Source organism: Tamandua tetradactyla, chromosome X, assembly GCF_023851605.1.
Source record: "Tamandua tetradactyla isolate mTamTet1 chromosome X, mTamTet1.pri, whole genome shotgun sequence".
Classification (NCBI taxonomy): domain Eukaryota; kingdom Metazoa; phylum Chordata; class Mammalia; order Pilosa; family Myrmecophagidae; genus Tamandua; species Tamandua tetradactyla.
The window spans coordinates 24,558,702-24,576,978 of NC_135353.1; the positions used below are offsets into that span (position 1 = coordinate 24,558,702).

The 18,277-nt window shown below is 40.3% G+C and overlaps 1 protein-coding gene and 1 pseudogene across 1 annotated transcript; both read left to right on the forward strand.

Moving 5' to 3' along the window:
- Positions 1-181: 181 nt before the first annotated feature.
- On the forward strand, positions 182-1,733 carry LOC143671726 (uncharacterized; annotated as a pseudogene).
- Positions 1,734-2,884: 1,151 nt separating this feature from the next.
- On the forward strand, positions 2,885-4,047 carry LOC143671727 (uncharacterized). The gene is made up of 2 exons (XM_077146924.1): positions 2,885-2,975; positions 3,155-4,047. Exons 1-2 carry the CDS (start codon positions 2,885-2,887, stop codon positions 4,045-4,047), a joined length of 984 nt encoding a protein of 327 aa, XP_077003039.1.
- Positions 4,048-18,277: the final 14,230 nt, after the last annotated feature.

The following is an 18,277-nucleotide window of genomic DNA, read 5'->3' on the forward strand; positions in this document are numbered from 1 at the left end:
TTGTATTAGTTACCATCAAAATAGGAGATGCACCCACCATCTGTATCATAATCACATGTCTGAAATTTTACAGGCTGGAGAACATCAATTATTCATCTTTTCATTAAAATGCTTGCATATGATAAACTTTAGCATATATTGTCGGTATTTAGTTTAAAAGGGCCAAATAGATCTTGGAAACATGAACATAGTTAGAGCATTTATGGATGGTTATGCTTCTGAACATTTCAAAAAGATCACGGCAAACAAGGTACCAACCTCATAAGTACTATTAAGGAAAAATAAGAGTACTTTCGTCATAAGTACAATAAAGATGCAATGAACAGCAGGCAGAGTTCTCACTTGCCATGCCGGAGACCCCAGTTTCATTCCTAGTTTGCCTGCCCATTCAAAAAAAGAAAGAAAGTAAAGAAAAGATTAAATGAAGTATTCTTAGATGCAAGTACTACCCACGATAAGCTTTCAGTAAACATAAACATATTGCCTTTTGATTTTTCGTTGAATTTTAAAGCTATGCATTCAAGACTGTCCATTTTTATTTTCACCAGGCTATCCAATTCAAAATCCTAACATGAGATTCCCATTGGACAACGGTGAATACTCATTGGAGAAGGATTTACACAATTCCAGAGAAGTGACACACTTTCTTGACTCTCAGACAGGTAAGAAATTGCCCATTAAACACCAGAGAAAGAAGCAAAGAAAAGTTCAGCCTTTTTCATGGTCAAGCTCTTTGAGATACTCTCTAGGAGTTCCTATCTTTCCACTAGAGGTTAACGCAATACATGTTACTCCCTCACTTTCTACCTGATGGCATCTGCAATTTCTGTTTTTCTTTTAGGCTATCATCTCGAGAGAGAAAATGAAGAAAATCCTTCAAAACAGATAAAACTAGAGGATACATTTTCATTTATTTTTACCGTAGAGGGTACCCCTATCCATGACCCCATTTCACAAAAATATTACAAACACTTGAAATATCAACATGAAATCCACCCAGATGATGTACACTCAGATTTCACAAAGCTTATAGATGACGAGAGCTACTTTCTCGAGAAAAACCTGAGGTCTCTAACCTGGAAGAAGCTCTCAATCCTAGTCCCTATGAACAAAAGTGTCCAGGAGGAAACCCCATAATTCTCAGAGTGTAGACTCTTTAGCTCAGAATTCACAAGTTTTGGGGAACGAGAAATCCCATTCAGGCAAAGAATTTCACAAGTGCCCTGAATGTGGGGAAAGTTTCCTTCGTATTTCAGACCTTTCTAGACCCCAAGGACTTCACACAGGGGAGAGACCCTATGAGGGCACTGTATGTAAAAAGCAATTCCCTCGACAGGCATACCTTAGAGCGCATCAAAAAAGACATTCTGAAGTTGAAACTTATAAATGCCTAGAGTGTGGCAAGAATTTTCGTCATAGATGCAGTCTTAAAAGACATGTGACAACTCATACAGGTGAAAAACCTCATAGATGTGAGAGTTGTGGGAAAGCGTTTTTTTCAACTGACAGCTCTTACTTTGCACCTGAGAACTCACACTAAAGAGAAGCCTTTTAAATGCAGTTACTGTGGGAAAACCTTTACACAGAAGCCAAACCTTGTGACTCTTTTAAGAATTCATGCAGGGGAGAAGCCATACAAGTGTAATCATTGCTCTAAATGTTTCAGACAGAGGACAAGCTTGATTGTACACCAAGTCAGTCACTTTAAAAAAGATATCTTTAAGAGTTGTTGAGGGAAATATGTCCTATTGAAACTGACCCTAACTCATGAAAGTCTTCACCTGGGACTTAAGAGCAGCAACCTTTTTGTCTTAAAAGAAGTTTAGTTTCAGCTTATAAGAACTACTTCCTTTTTTTTTTTTTTTTTACTAATTTTAGAAATCATCTTCCAAATCATATGAGTGCTAGAGTATTTATCTACTCTTGCAATGGTCATAGGTTTGACTTATCCTGTCTCAGCAAGTCGTTTCTTCATTACATTAAAACGTTTGCCTCTCAAGCCAACCATATTATAGTTGTAAGCCCACAGCATATAAATGATTAATGATAGATTATCCTGTCAACCATAGATGTGCCCAACTGATCTTTATTGGTGCTATGTTTTAGTAATGTTGAAATATAAATGCCCTTACTTGTTCAATCCCACTTACCAGTTCTTGGAACAAGTTAGCGCTGCTTCATGAACTGTGGCAACACACACTGCAATTGACGCCCACCCAGAACCTAAAACTGAGGCACTCGAATCTGTACAAGCATCGTGCTCTGTTTATGTGTCATTTTTATTACTTAACGCAATCCATTTTAACTGGTTGTATTAGTTACCATCAAAATAGGAGATGCACCCACCATCTGTATCATAATCACATGTCTGAAATTTTACAGTCTATTGAACATCAATTATTCATCTCTTTATTAAAATGCTTGCAGATGGTAAACTTTAGCATGTATTGTCGGTATTTAGTTTAAAAGTGCCAAATAGTTCTTGGAAACATGAACATATTTAGAGCATTTAATGGATGGTTATGCTTCTGAACATTTCAAAAAGATAAGGGCAAACAAGGTACCAACCTCATAACTACTATTAAGGGAAAATAAGAGTACTTTCCTAATAAGTACAATAAAGATGCAATGAACAGCAGGCAGAGTTCTCACTTGCCATGCCGGAGACCCCGGTTTGATTCCTAGTTTGCCTGCCCATACAAAAAAAAAAAGAAAGAAAGAAAAGAAAAGATTAAATGAAGCATACTTAGATAAAGTACTACTCACGATAAGCTTTCAGTATATATAAGCTTATTGCCTTTTGATTTTTCGTTGAATTTTAAAGCTATGCATTCAAGACTATCCATTTTTATTTTCACCAGGCTATCCAATTCAGAATCCTAACATGAGCTTCCCATTGGACAACGGTGAATACTCATTGGAGAAGGATTTACACAATTCCAGAGAAGTGACACACTTTCTTGACTCTCAGACAGGTAAGAAATTGTCCATTAAACACCAGAGAAAGAAGCAAAGAAAAGTTCAGCCTTTTTCAGGGTCAAGCTCTTTGAGATACTCTCTAGGAGTTCCTATCTTTCCACTAGAGGTTAACGCAATACATGTTACTCCCTCACTTTCTACCTGATGTCATCTTCAATTTCTGTTTTTCTTTTAGGCTTTCATCTCGACAGAGAAAATGAAGAAAATACTTCAAAACAGATAAAGCTAGAGGATACATATTCATCTATTTTTACCTTAGAGGGTACCCCTATCCATGACCCCATTTCACAAAAATATTACAAACACTTGAAATATCAACATGAAATCCACCCAGATGATCTACACTCAGATGTCACAAAGCTTGTAGATGATCAGAGCTACTTTCTAGGAGAAAAACCTGAGGTCTCTAACCTGGAAGAAACTCTCAATCCTAGTCCCCGAGTACAAAAGTATCGACTTCGGAAACCCCTTAATTCTCAGAGTGTAGAATGTTTTGCTCAGAATTCACACGTTTTGAGGAACCAGAAATCCCATTCAGGCAAAGTACTTCATAAGTGCCCTGAATGTGGGGATAGTTTCCTTCGTATTTCAGATCTTTCTAGACACCAACGACTTCACACAGGGGAGAGACCCTATCAGTGCACTGTATGTAAAAAGCAATTGGCTGGACAGGCATCCCTTAGAGCACATCAAAAAAGACATTCTGAAGTTGAAACTTATAAATGCCTAGAGTGTGGCAAGAATTTTCGTCATAGATGCAGTCTTAAAAGACATGTGACAACTCATACAGGTGAAAAACCTCATAGATGTGAGAGTTGTGGGAAAAGTTTTTTTCAACTAACAACTCTTACTTTGCACCAGAGAACTCACACTAAAGAGAAGCCTTTTAAATGCAGTTACTGTGGGAAAACCTTTACACAGAAGTCAACCCTTGTGACACATTTAAGAATTCATACAGGGGAGAAGCCATACAAGTGTAATCATTGTTCTAAATGTTTCAGACAGAGGACAAGCTTGATTGTACACCAAGCCAGTCACTTTAAAAAAGATAACTTTAAGGGTTGTTGAGGGAAATATGTCCTATTGAAACTGACCCTAACTCATGAAAGTCTTCACCTAGCACTTACCGCAGCAACCTTTTTGTCTTTAAAGAAGTTTTGTATGAGCTCATAAGAACAACCTCTTTTTTTTACTAATTTTAGAAATCATCTTCCAAATCATAGCAGTTCAAGAGTATTTATCTACTCTTGCAACTGTGATAGGTTTCACTTATCCTGTCTCAGCAAGTCGTTTCTTCATTACATTAAAATATTTGCCTCTCAATCCAACCATATTATACTTGTAAGCCCACAGCATATAAATGATTAATGATGGATTTTCCTGTCAACCATGGATGTGCCCAACTGATCTTTATTGGTGCTATGATTTTGTAATGTTGAAATATAAATGCCCTTACTTGTTCAATCCCACTTACCAGTTGTTGGAACAACTTGGCGCTGCTTCATGAACTGTGGCAACACACACTGCAGTTGACTCCCACCCCCAACCTAAAACTGAGGCGCTCGACTCTGTATAAGTATCGTGCTCTGTTTATGTGTCATTTTTAGTATTTAACGCAATCCATTTTAACTGGTTGTATTAGTTACCATCAAAATAGGAGATGCACCCACCCTCTGTATCATAATCAAATGTCTGAAATTTTACAGGCTAGAGAACATCAATTATTCATCTCTTTATTAAAATGCTTGCATATGGTAAACTTTAGCATATATTGTCGGTATTTAGTTTAAAAGTGCCAAATAGTTCTTGGAAACATGACATAGTTAGAACATTTAATGGATGGTTATGCTTCTGAATATTTCAAAAAGATAAGGGCAAACAAGGTACCAACCACATAAATACTATTAAGGGAAAATAAGAGTACGTTCCTAATAAGTACAAGAAAGATGCAATGAACAGCAGGCACAGTTCTAGCTTGCCATGGCGAAGACCCCGGTTTGATTCCTAGTTTGCCTGCCCATACAAAAAAAAAAAGAAAGAAAGAAAAAAAAAGATTAAATGAAGTATACTTAGATGCAAGTACTACCCACGGTAAGCTTTCAGTAAATATAAGCATATTGCCTTTTGATTTTTCGTTGAATTTTAAAGCTATGCCTTCAAGACTATCAATTTTTCTCAGAGTCTAATTGTTGTAATCTAGAAGTATATATATATGTGTGTATATATATATATATATGTATATAAAATGTTCTTAATGATGATTTTTAAGTTTTGTCCTTTTGCAGTTTTCATGTTATTCTTTGACCCAAGAGTTGGACAGTGCTGACCTTGTCCTCCTAATTTTTGGTTTGTACTGCATGTTGATTAAGAAACGAAGTTCCTTATATTTATAGTTCATTTAAGTTTTCTTGACCACCTATATCTGGTAAAAGTTAATAAGTATCCTGAAGAACATAGAAAATAAGTGTTTTATTTATAGGGCACATATCTAGAATATAGTTTTGGACCTCCTTCAGTTTTCATTGTCCAATAACGCCTTCTCAGAGGTTAGCAAAGCCTGGACCCATACTTTTAAGGGCACGGTATATTAAAATATTAGACAAATATTGATATATTTTAAATATTTACATTTAACTAACATGTTTAAGACCCAACACAGGAATGTACGAATTACTGTAGTTTATTTCAAAAATCTAAAATTTGAGTCCTTTTATGAAAGTCATGCTATTAACTGTTGGCCCTGATAGAGGCCAGTTTAACCCTACTTTGAAGTTCATTCTGTAGTAATTCTCTAGCCATGTCTTACCAACTAGGTCCCTTTCTTAAGAATGAGAGAAATTAGAGAGTGAGCAAGAAAGAGTTAAAGCCCTCTCATCTTGGTCTGGGTTGGGGGGAAAACACATTCTCTGTCTTATCTCCTGAGATAGTAGAGTTGTCCTTGGGCAGGGAGGAGTCCCTACTCCTAAGATATTTCTCTCAAGGTGTTCCCCCTAATGGTAAGGTATCCCCTACATACCCCAAGGGAACAAGAATGAAATAAGGAAATTCATTATTCTTATCCCAATTCTTCCAGTTTTAAGCTGCGAGAAAGTATAATTTGCACTGGAAATCTCTTCCAAATGTTTGTTAGAAAAATGTCCTTGACGAATCTGCAAATCATGGTTTCTTTGTCATTTATAGCAATTTTAAAACATGGCCTCAGATCTTTTGCTAATCTCCCTGTGGTTGGCAGAATGGTGCCCCCTAAGGATTTCCGTGTCCTAAAACCTGGAACCATGAATGTGTTTCCGTTCGAAACAATAGGGGTTATGCAAATGTGATTAAGTTCAGGATCTTGAAATCAGATTATGCCCACTGTTCAACTTTACTATCCCAAGTTTTCTTATCAGAGAAAGACGGAAGCAGGAGAGTCAGGGAAGGAGAGGTGGTGACAGGAACAAAGTTTGGAATTCTGCCATTGCTGGAAAAGGCCAGGAGACATGAATTGCACGAAGCCTCTAAAACTTTTGTAAACTCAAAGAACAGATTCTCCTCTAGAGCCTCCAGAAGGAATGCAGCTCTGTTGGCATCTTGATTTTAGCCCAGCGAGACCCAGTTTGGACTTCCGACTTGCAGAACTTTATGGGACTTCCGACTTTCAGAACTTTAAGATTATAAATAAATTTGTTGTTTTGAACAACTGAGTTTGTGATATCTGTTACAGCAGCAACTGGATCGAATACGCTTCCCATCAAGAGGTGTGATCTGTGTTCCCTACCCTTAGATCTGGGCAGGTTTCAGGCTGCTACTAATTGTAGCAGGCTGAATTGGTAGCACTTGAGTACAGCAGGAGAGATGCGGTGCAAATTCTGCTAGGTCTTAAAAGACGTGCAGTATCCATCTTTTCCACGATGAGTCAAAGGAAACAATTTGTGCCCCAATTAAATAATCTATGTCTGCTTTAATTTGATTTCATCTCTGTACGTGTGTGTGATTATTTTGGAGGTCGATCTGCGCTGTGTTTGCTTCAATATTGTCTCAGGGTTCCTTATTTGACTTATGAACTTGTACTCATCTTAGTTTGGAAACCTCACATAATTGTTTCTCTGTGGATACAGTCTGCTCTTAAAAGTCACTTTGCTAACCCTCTGTAATCTAGTGAAACAATTTCTAAGTTAGTAAGATTTTCACAATTTTGGGCTTTCAAAATTATGGAGCAAAAACACGAAAGCCACCCTCTAGCATTTGGCTTGCTAAATTTTCTGTTTTACTTTACTATTTAATACTGAAAATACATTCATAGAATGTGTTGTTGTGGCATAGAATATGTTATTCTATTTTACACATAGAAAATGTGTAAACGGTCATTGGGAAAAATAAAAATGTATAGAGGACATAGAGAGAAAAGCCCAAGAGGCCCCCTTCTCCGGTTCTACTCTCTAGAGACAGCCCTCTTGTTTCCTTTTTATCCATCCAGATAGTTAAGCATAAAAAGATATTTTCCAGTTTTTTTCAAAAGTAAGACCATATTACATACATTGTACTACAGGCTGGTTTTCTTCATTTTATCTATATTGGCCATCTTTGCACACTAGCCCGCAGAAATTCACCAAGTTGTTTTCAGTGGCTGCCGCATAGTCCATGGAATGGATTCTCAATTTATTCAACCAGTCCCTATTGATATACATTTAAGTTGGTTCCCAATGGGTAACCCGTTTTCAAATGAAGAAGGCAGGTGAATGTTTGAGGAGGGTAATGTCCACCTCAGACTGACATAAAAGTATTGGATAAAAGAGAAGGTGGACACAGTTTGGTCATGTTTATCTGAATTATAAGCAGGGAAAGCATCTTCATGTGCAAGATCTTTACAGATGGAATGCTGGAACTGGAACTACAGGTAGATCACTTAACTGGGTATTTTCAAATTTGTTTTGGATGAGGAGGAGGGATTACAATACACTTGGATCTAAGAACATCTTTCTTTCGGTTTCAATATTAGAAAAGGTTTAAAAGTGGTGCTTGTCTGGTTGAAGGACAGGTCTAGGCCTAGAGCCAATCCCATTAGTTTCACCCAGATGGACTTCAAGAAATCCATGAACCCCCCCAAAAGGCAACTCACTGGCTTATACCGGAGTGAAATGCATACCTGGAAGAGGGCCCAAACTCCCTCCCACCTCCCTCTTCTTTTTAACATGGGGATGAGGCTGCAATGCAGAAAACAAAGAATAGGGATGCAGAGGATGGGACTCCAACTAAGACTGGGTTTTGATAAGGGTGCTTATGGAATGATTCCACAAGCTGTACATTCTGATACTGTTCTCACACATTTACCCAGTTAGAAATTTTCCAGTCACAATAAATGTATCCCAGGGACACGGGTCATCAAGTGGCTCACATTTTTGACCATCAGTTCCCCCAATACCACCTCTATCAGTCAGAGCTGGGTCTACGCTGTGAGTATTTACTCGGACTGCCCCCCACTCACTCCCAACAGTGACAACTGAATGAAGGCCAAGGGCGTGAATCAACTACAGTGCAAATCTCTTGATTCCCCATGAATGCATGCTACAGTTTCTATAAAGCAATTCGGAATGCTGTCATAGAAGAATTTCATGTCATTCTGATGACAAATATTTATTGAATCTGCCAACACTAAAACTGCACACCCTTTCCTTTTTATGTCACATCACTCCACCAGAGTCTGAGCAGTGCTATTCAAAGTGTGACTCAACACTCACACTTTGTTGGTGTGGGAATTGCTTCTTTTTGGACCCCCCAAATGTGAATTCAGACATTGAGTTGAAGCATTTGGAAACTTGGAGTAAGTTGAAAGTGCACCTTTAAATCTACTGAATCTAATAACAATATCAGAAATTAGTCTTATGATTTACATGTATCTGACTTTTTATTTCACATTCTTATGATTATTTTTATTGTACTTTACAAATACATTAGAATGCCCTTTCTCCATTTGTGGAAGCTGCTGGAAGTTAAAGAGACTGTTATTGCTAAAGCACTTGGATACCCTAGTGGATACAAGAGAAGATGCCAAACAGTACTGGGTGATTTGAACTTGGAGAAGTGAAAGCCTCTCCTTGGGCTTGTGCAGGGAATTTTCCACATCTCCTAAGAAGTGGACGCGCAGATTCTGGCTGAGCTCTAACACCAATGCTTAGCATAACATCCTAAGATTCGACTTCCTAATTTGAGGAATGGTTACGTTTCTCTGCTACCAGCAAGGCTGGTTTAGTGTGGAGGAAAAGACATTTGATTGTGAGTCAGGTGACGTAGGTTCTGGTTTTTGTCCTAACAACTCAATTTACCATTAAGACATTGAGTATTAAACTATAATGCTGAAGGCTTAACTAAATCAATGTCCCTCTAGCCGGTGTCCCATACCAGTGCTCTGAGAGATGTTAGGAATGAACAAACCAACCCCCTCACACACACACACAAATTCTTCTGTGCTTAAAAAACACAGGAAAGGGGGGGGCAAAGGTAGCTCAGTGGTAGAATTCTTGCCTGCCATGCGGCAGACCTGGGTTCGATTCCTGGCCCACGTACATCCCATGACAAGCAGGATTACCATGGCAACAACACATCATCAGTGACAAACAAAACAAAGAAACCCACAAAACCAACCAACAAACAAAACTCAACAAATGGTGCTGCAATAACAGGATACTCACATGGAAGAATAATGAAATGTGACCCCGCCATACAGCATACACACGCAAAAAAAGAAAGACCCATGGCAAAACGCATACTTATATCCCTCTCCCTTAATCCCTTAGATTCTCAGTATACATTTACACCCAAATGCTATCATCAGTCCAAGATTACGGGAACAATAACGTTACATAACTTCTATTCTCCTAATTTGCTTGAAGAGTATTTTCTTTTCATGACGCACATCTTAGTAGCTGTCAAACAGCATTGCCTGAGTATGTGTGGTGGGCCCTGAGTGAGGAAGATTTCTAGCTTCCTTCGAGAGCAGGTTTTGACATTCTATAATGTCAAAAATCTCAGTTTTGAGAGAATTAACGGGAAGTGTCCCATTCTTGCAAGGCCCCCAGGTGGTCTCTGTTAACATTCAGGCCACTACTACTTGGAAGTCCTGAATAGCAGACACTGCTGTATTGTGCGATGGGTGGAGAGGCAAGCTGCGTGGAGGTGCTTCTCCCATAGCACCTTATGAATCCCTTCCTATACCAGAGTAAAGTCCCCAGAGCCCTGGCCTTGGAAGTTTGTACAATTAGAATGACAGCCAGAGCAGCTGTCTCCAATTACTAGTTCTCTCTGAGCTCCCTGTAAAGGAACGGAATACTCTTCTCTTCTATTCCTCTTGCTAGAGAATGAGACAAGGACTCATGGGTGTCGTGTATGTGTTGACTATCTGACGCCCTGGAAATGAAGATCACTGAACTTGAGGAAACTGAGAGCTAATTTTCAGATGGCCAGAGCAGGTTCTGCTCTTTGATAGATATAGTGTCTTTATTTACGTATTTATTTATAAAGGACAAACTATGTGTCGCGTTTGTGTTAGGTGCTGAAGTTGCGAGGCTGAACAAGACAGGCAACTTATTTACTTTTTCTCAAGAATGACCTTTGCATCTCTCTAGGTCTCTGTTAATAACAGATCTTTATGTTTAAGTGCTTGGATGATTTTTTATTCTTTCATCATCTTTAGGGTCAACCTCCACTTGGTGACTTTTTTTTAGACTGTAGGCACTAGGCAAACTTCCTATTCCCTGTGGACTTTCTGGAGTCTCAGAAGGCTCAAAAGCCTGCAAATTTTTCTCCTGCATATGTCACAAAAATAAGGTGGCTCAATAAATGTCTTCTCCAGTCTTTAACAAGGTGCACATTCTGACAGAAACTTTTCCCATATACCTGGCATTTAAAGGGAATCTTTCCTGCGTGAGTTCTTTGATGTGCATGGAGGTTTGTGGTATGACTGAAGCTTTACCAACACCAGGGGCATCTATATGATTTTATTCTTTGGTGTGTCATGAAGTGCTTATTAAGATATAAACGACAACTAACACCTCTAAAACATTATTGACACATATGGGGCTTCTCTTCCGTGTAAACGCCTTGGTGCTTAATAATTTCAGTCCTAATTCTGAAGCTTTCCCCACATTCCTGGCATTTGATGGACTTCTCTCCTATGTGAATTTTTTGATATACATGAAGATTTGTGGTGTGACTGAAGCTTTTCCCACAGCAGGAACAATTCTAGGGTTATGTTCCTTGGCGTCTCATTAGATGCTTATTAAGTTATAAACTAAACCTCTTAAAACATAGTTGGCATGTATCTAGTTTCTGCTCAGTGTTCATTCCCTGGTGCTTAATAATATTGATTTAATTCTGAAGTTTTCCCCATTTTCCTGACATTTATGGCAACTCCACACCCTGTGGAAAGTCACAGACATATCCACTGGTGGAAGGCATGATTTTCGTGGGTTCTCTGAAGGGAATTGTTGTGGATGTTGGCTACTTCACAAGATTAAAACATGCCTAGCTGAGAGGAATCAAACAGGAACATAGTTGTGAGTGAAGCTCCTGCAGAGCATAATAGCTTTGAAAAATTGAAGTTGTGGCTCTGATCTAGCCAGGGACTGATGGGAAACAATCGGCTTCCTTCAGGAGGAGGCATCCTATAAGCCCCTGAGTGACAGCGCCAGTTCTCTTGGAGGGCCCCCAGGAAGGAAGGGAGCACAGAGAGCAAGCACAGTGGGGAGGCGGTCCCAACCAACGTGCATATTCTCGTGGGCCCCACAACAACCACGGATGGCCATTCCCCAGGAGGATGCTAGGACCTCACACCTCTGGTAGCTGCCTTTTATGGGGCAGATACAGTAAGGACACCCTGCGCCCCTAAGGGCTAAGCTAGAAGCCCAAGGCCCTGGAGTTGGAATTTTCCATCGCATCCACAGAGGGAGCTGGTTCTGGGCCTATTCTAGCCTGGAGGTGGGCCTGGAGACGATTTCTGAGGGAGACCGGCTTCTCAGTGAAGTGAAGAAGCCCTGTGGCAGCCCCACTTCTGCTGTACTTAGACTCCACAGTTAGGTGGAAGTTAGGTGGAAATTATTAAGCACCAGGGAGTTCACACGGAAGAGAAACCCCATAAGTGTCAATAATGTTTTAGAGGTTTTAGTTGTAGTTTATATCTAAATAAGCACTTAATGACACACCAAAGAATAAAACCATATAGATGCTCCTGGTGTTGGAAAAGCTTCAGTCATACCATAAACCTCCATGCACATCAAAGAACTCATGCAGGAAAGATTCCCTTTAAATGCCAGGTATATGGGAAAAGTTTCTGTCAGAATGTGCACCTTGTTAAAGACTGAAGAAGACAAGCCCCTCGACCTTGAATCAGATCTTTACCGTTTGGTGCCCGGTCCGTAAACTGCGACTCAAGAATGGTGGTTTGAGGAGAGATCCCAGGGAATGAGGGAGGGGCCGAGTGCCGGCCTGATTCTCCAAGGCCCCTGCCAGACAGTGTGTCTGGAATACTGCCTCCCTCAGAGGAGCAGGGGCGCACAGCTTCACTCCCCACAGTGGCAGGAGAGGGTGACTTTGCAGTAGAGACTGAGGAAGGGGGAAGTGGCCCCCACAGAAGCTGAGAAAGGCGGTCTGGAGGAAATAGGGACTTTAATTTTCCCTTTGTGTTCTGTCAGAGGACACTTCAGATAGAGAGGTCTCCTGTGTCCTTAGCAGCCTCTGGGGCAGCAGCTTGGCGGGGCTGGGGGCTAGGCAGGATACAACCACTTATTTAGATTGGGAGGTGGCATCATCATTGATGGATGGTGGCGTCACCATTGCAGGGCAGCGTTCGGCCTGAGTCCAGGTGGGGCTGTAAATTGTATAAAGTGTACCCTCACCCATGCTATTGTGCAACAAGTCTCAGGTGCCAGGGCTCCTGGTGGCTCACCAATATCCACGTTATTCCTTCTGTTCTCTGAAACATCCTTCAGTGGTTCCATTCTACGTTAACTTTAACCACTTAAGTTAGCTGTCATGGAGCACTACTCAACAATTACAAAAGAATAAACTACTGATATATGCATCACTGTGAATGCACATACAGAGAATTATGATGAGTAAAAAAAAGCCAACCCCCTAAGGTTACATTCTGAACGACTTAATTTATATATCATACTTGTGATGACAAAATTACAGAATTGGAGACCATACTAGTGGTTTCCAGTAGTTAGGGTCAGGGCTGTGAGGAAAGAGATGAGTGTGGTTCTGGATCTTGGGCAACACAAGGAATCTTTGTGATAAAGGAACTCTTCTGGATCTTGACTGTATCAGTGCCAACATCCTCAATAAATATTGCACAGTATTTCTGTAAGATGTTAGTATTGGGTGAATGGTAAAAGAGTATCCATATTATTTCACACTACTGCATGTGAACCTACAATTAAGTCAAAATGAAAATTTTAATTCAGATACCAATGAATGCAAATCATTAGATCAACAGATTAAGGAAGAAAAAACATCTCAAGAGATGTAGAAAAAGTATTTGATATAATTCAACAACAATTACTAATAAAAACTCTCAGCAAGCTTGGAATAGAAGTATTGACTTTTTCCCCATAAGATTAGGCATAAGGCAAAGATCTCTGTTCTCAGCACTGTGATTCACCATCATGCTGGATGTCACAGGCAGTGGTTCAACAAGAAAAAAGAATGAAAAAGCATACAGTTTGTAAAGGAAAGGAAATAAAGCGGACTGTATTCATAGATGACTTCACTGTCTACACCGAAAATCCTAAAAGATGTTACAAAAAGCTAATAGAATCAGGACCTAAGTTTAGCAGTTATACAGGATACAGGATAAATATACTAAAATATATCTTATTATATATGAACAACGCACAAGAAGTTGGAAAATTTCAAAAGCAGTATCATTTAAAACAGCACAATAGTAAATCTAAGAAAATGTGCAAGAACTAAATGCAGAAATCTACAAAATTCTGATAAAAGCAAATAAAAAATTAAGTAGACGTAGATGTGTACCATGAGTGGAAGATTCTGTATTTTTTAGACGTTAATCTTTTCCATTACAAGGAGGGAAAAAAAAGAAACAGTTCCCAACTGGAAAGGATGAAGGAAAACCCTATATGCTCCTGGTTGAAATGTTTATCTAGAAAATCCTAAGGAACCTTCAAAACCACAATTATAACTAACAACATAAGTTTAGCAAGGTTGGAGGATACAAGATCATTATATTAAAATAATTGTATCTCTGTATGTTAGCAATAAATGGGAAGACATTGAAATAAAATAAAAATATCATTTACAATGGCATGAAAAATATGAAAATCATGGGAACAAATTTGACAAAAGATGTATAACACCTGTGCATTTACTTTGACTAGAGGTCTCAACCAAGCAGAGGCCCAGGACATTCAGGCATGTAGACAAAACTGCGTTTTAGAGATGTATTTCCCATCTGGCATTCAAGGGTCTGTAAGAATGGTTTGTTATTTGAGGCTCCAGAAAGTCCTACTACTGCTGGAGGCTTTGGAGATAGCACCCCTAGCTTTCAAATTAAGACGAAGTGAGCAGCTCCTTTCCCGATAAGAAAGTCCACAGGTCTTTTTCACCCAGGATAAATATCTGGGGTACCTGGTGGGAAATGGTGATGTTTTGGCTAAAGGAGAAAAGTACCTGCGCTGGTTTGAAACTGTTATGTACCCAAGAAGGACATCTTTCCTTAATCCTGATTCAATATCATAGAATAGGACTCCATTAGATTGTTTCCAGGGAGACTGACACACCCAATAGTGGGTCTGAGCGGTTGATTAGATAGAGATAGGAAGTCTGCCCGTTTAGAGTGGGTCTTGATTCGTTTACCGGAGTCCTTTGAAAGGGACAACATTTTGGAAAGAGTTCAGAGCCAACAAAGAGACATTTGGCGATGCAGAACGAAACCATCCCTGAGGAAGCTGTTTGAAACCAAAAGCCAAAGGATGAGCAGATCCCAGCCACGTGCCCTCCCAGCTGACAGAGGTGTTCTGCATGAATCGGCCTCTCCTGAATCAAGGAATCTTTCCCTGCATGCCTCAGTTTGGACATTATTACAGCCTTAGAACCGTGAACTTGAAACTTAATGAATTCCCATTATTGAAACCAGCCTACTAGGTCCATCGCTGCTTCAGTTGTGTTTCCTGGAATTGATCACTATTATTGAGAACCTTGAAGACGGTCTCAATTAGCTGTGAGATTGGCATTCCTAGCTCTCCTTCCGATTTCTGCACTTTTCTTTCTTTTTTTTTTTACATGGGCAGGCACCAGAAATCGAACCCGGGTCCTCGGGCATGGCAGGCAAGCAGTCTTACCTGCTGAGCCACCGTGGCCCGCCCCCGATTTCTGCACTTTTGTTTCTGATGTCTGGGGCCCTCTGGTTGATGAAAGTCACACTTAGTAGTCTCATGTTATCGGGATGTTCTGGGTCTGTGTCAGTATCTGGCTGAACAGCCTCAACAATTCTCTGAAGTAAAACGAGGGGGTTCTCTTTTGGCCCCTGCAGTATGTTTTGGATTTTTCTTACCATTTTTTTTGGTTTGGGGCCCGCCTCTGCAGCCCTCTCATTATGAAACTTTTATATTGGTCTAATTTGGCTCAGTCACTGTATTCACTGGGGTTCCAATGTAGCTCAGAAGCTGAGTAGTATTGCTCCTGGAGCCTGAACCGCGCTGTTGGGTTGTAATTCGTGGAAAAGTCCCGCTTTCTACTTTGGCTTTCTCATTTACCAGCCACGTTTTCTTCCGGGGTAGGAAGAATGCTTACAAATGCCTCGATATTATTCACAGTTGTCAAGAGATGGAAACAGCCCATGTGTCCATCAAGACAGAATGGAGAAACAAATGTGGTACGTACATATGATGGAATATTGTGCAGCAGTAAGAAGAAATGAAGTCCTGAAGCATATGAATACATGGATGATCCTTGAAGACGTAGTACTAGGCGAAATAAGCCAGACAGAAATGGATAGATACTGTACGATCTCACTAATATGAATCCTCTGGAAAAGGTCAACGCGGAGTGTTAAAATGTAAAATATAGGGGACCTAGAGATAGACAGAAGCTACATAAGGGGGAACCGTTACCTAAAATGTACAGACTAGTAAATGAGTTTGAATTTGAAAGTATGGGAATGGATAGAGGTGACAGTAGTTCATTAGTGGGTTTATGAGTAATCGTGCCCTAGTGAATGAGAATATGATTGGAAGGGGTTGTTGGAGCCATGTACCCTCACTGATTAGCACTACAAATATAAGTGAGTTATTGAATGAACTACTCCAAAAGCACAACACTTGACCAGAAAGTCAGTAATAGAACGGTATGTGGGGAAACCTACTTTCTGCATGGTATGATCTATATTTACAGGAATACATCACTAGGCCCACGACAATACTTGGGTAAATAATTGGGGGGGGTTGGAGACAACAGTTAAGGGGAGTTGGGGATTTTCTGTTTGCTGTGGATATGTCTATCTGTTATTTTTCCCTTTGGAGCAATGGAAATTGTCTAAAATTGAGGGTGATGATGATTGTATTGCTAAGTGAGGATATTGTGAAACATGGATTGTTTACTTTGAATACAATATATGCTATATGGAAACATTTCAACAAACGCTACAGATTCAAAATAAATAATAAGCAGAAAGATGCAAGTGCTAGAGAAAATGTGGAGATTTTCATACTTATTTAAAAAAGTGCTTCAATGTCTGCCAAGGTGGTTTTATAGGTTGCAAATACTGTGGAATAAACATTTTCGATTTTACTCAGGTTATCACAGTGTGAGGTTATGCTATTTTTGCAGTATAGAGAGAAAAAAAGGGGGTATGCGTGAAAATGAATCCTCTTGAATGCCCCTGTTCATCTAGTCTGGTGGGGACCTGCCTGAGCAGAAATTGCCTTGCCTGGGGTTGGGGGGCGCCTAGGTGGAAATCTGTACCCTGTTGGATGTGGGGTAGGGAGCCCATTCCTTCTTTGCTGGGAGAAGAACCTGATGAGGATTCACTTTGGGGCGAGGGCGCCTCACCTTCCTCCTGTTCCCCGGGGAAAGGAGTTGGGGAGCTGAGGAACAGTCTAAATGCCTCCGAGAGAGAAACCTTCACCAGGGAAAGAATCTAGAAACCCCTCTTTCTTTTATGTGGACACATCCAAGAAGTTTTGCCCTGACCTTTCCCTATTTTAAGTCCCTGTTCTTCATCTTCTTTTTGTACCAAAATTTGAGAAGTTTTTTGAAAATTTTTACTTTGACATAATGTCACAAATGATTGGATATAGGAGATCTCATGCCATTTTCCTCTCTTTTGCAGTATAATTCGAGTCGTAAAATGGTGTTATCATTTAGAGATCCTTCCATTGGACATTTCCCCCCAGACTCTAATGTATATCGAGGCCATGTAGGTTTGCAGAAAAAAAACCTGAAAAAAAATTCCTTCTTTTCTCTTTCAAAGACTCATCTGTAAACTGACCAGCTATCCAGAATATATTTTAGTGGGCATTTACTTTCAGCACTGCTAAGAGTTCTCATAGTTACTGGTTACAAGATTTTGGTGCACTTTCAGATGGTCTCAGTCTAGGCAAACGGTTTAACGTAGCAGTTTCTTAACAGCGTGGACACCCTCTTGGAAAAGGGATTGGAAACACACAGGAATCAACACTCAGGATCAGCAGGGCTAGATCCCATGGCCAACTGAAGTAATAGAGCAGTCCATACTGTTAAGCAGACAGTCAGACCGCACTAAGGTGGGACTTGAACCCACAATCCTAGTTATGTCCCGACAAGTCAGGAGAGGTGCGACTTCCCAATTCCTAGTGAGATGGGGACTCTATGAACACCAGATCAAGATGAAAGATTAACTCACCCAAAGACATCCTTTCCTGACACAATTTCGCTGGCGAAATAGAGTTGCGCAAATGGACAACGAAGTCGTGGGGATGAAGTGGGCGAGCCTCTAGATGAAGTAGTCTAGGGGACCACACAAGGCTGGAAGGGTCTGCCACACAGGGCCGTAGAGCTTCGCACTTGGGTCTCTAAACTGCCCAGCCCCTTCACGGTCGCCAAAATCGTGGCCGCCGTAACCGGCCCTTCTGCCCGATGTGCACAATAACTAACACGTGACGCCACGATTTCGGGGAGAGAATAAGGTTCTTTACGAAGTTGCCAAAGCAAGGAGCCTAGAGATGGCCCTCAGATCAGGCTCCCCCAGCTGCTAAGCATATGGGTTTTTGTCTCCTAATTTGAGAGTTGGCTTGGGGGCAGGGAAAGGAACAGGGTGAGGAGAGGA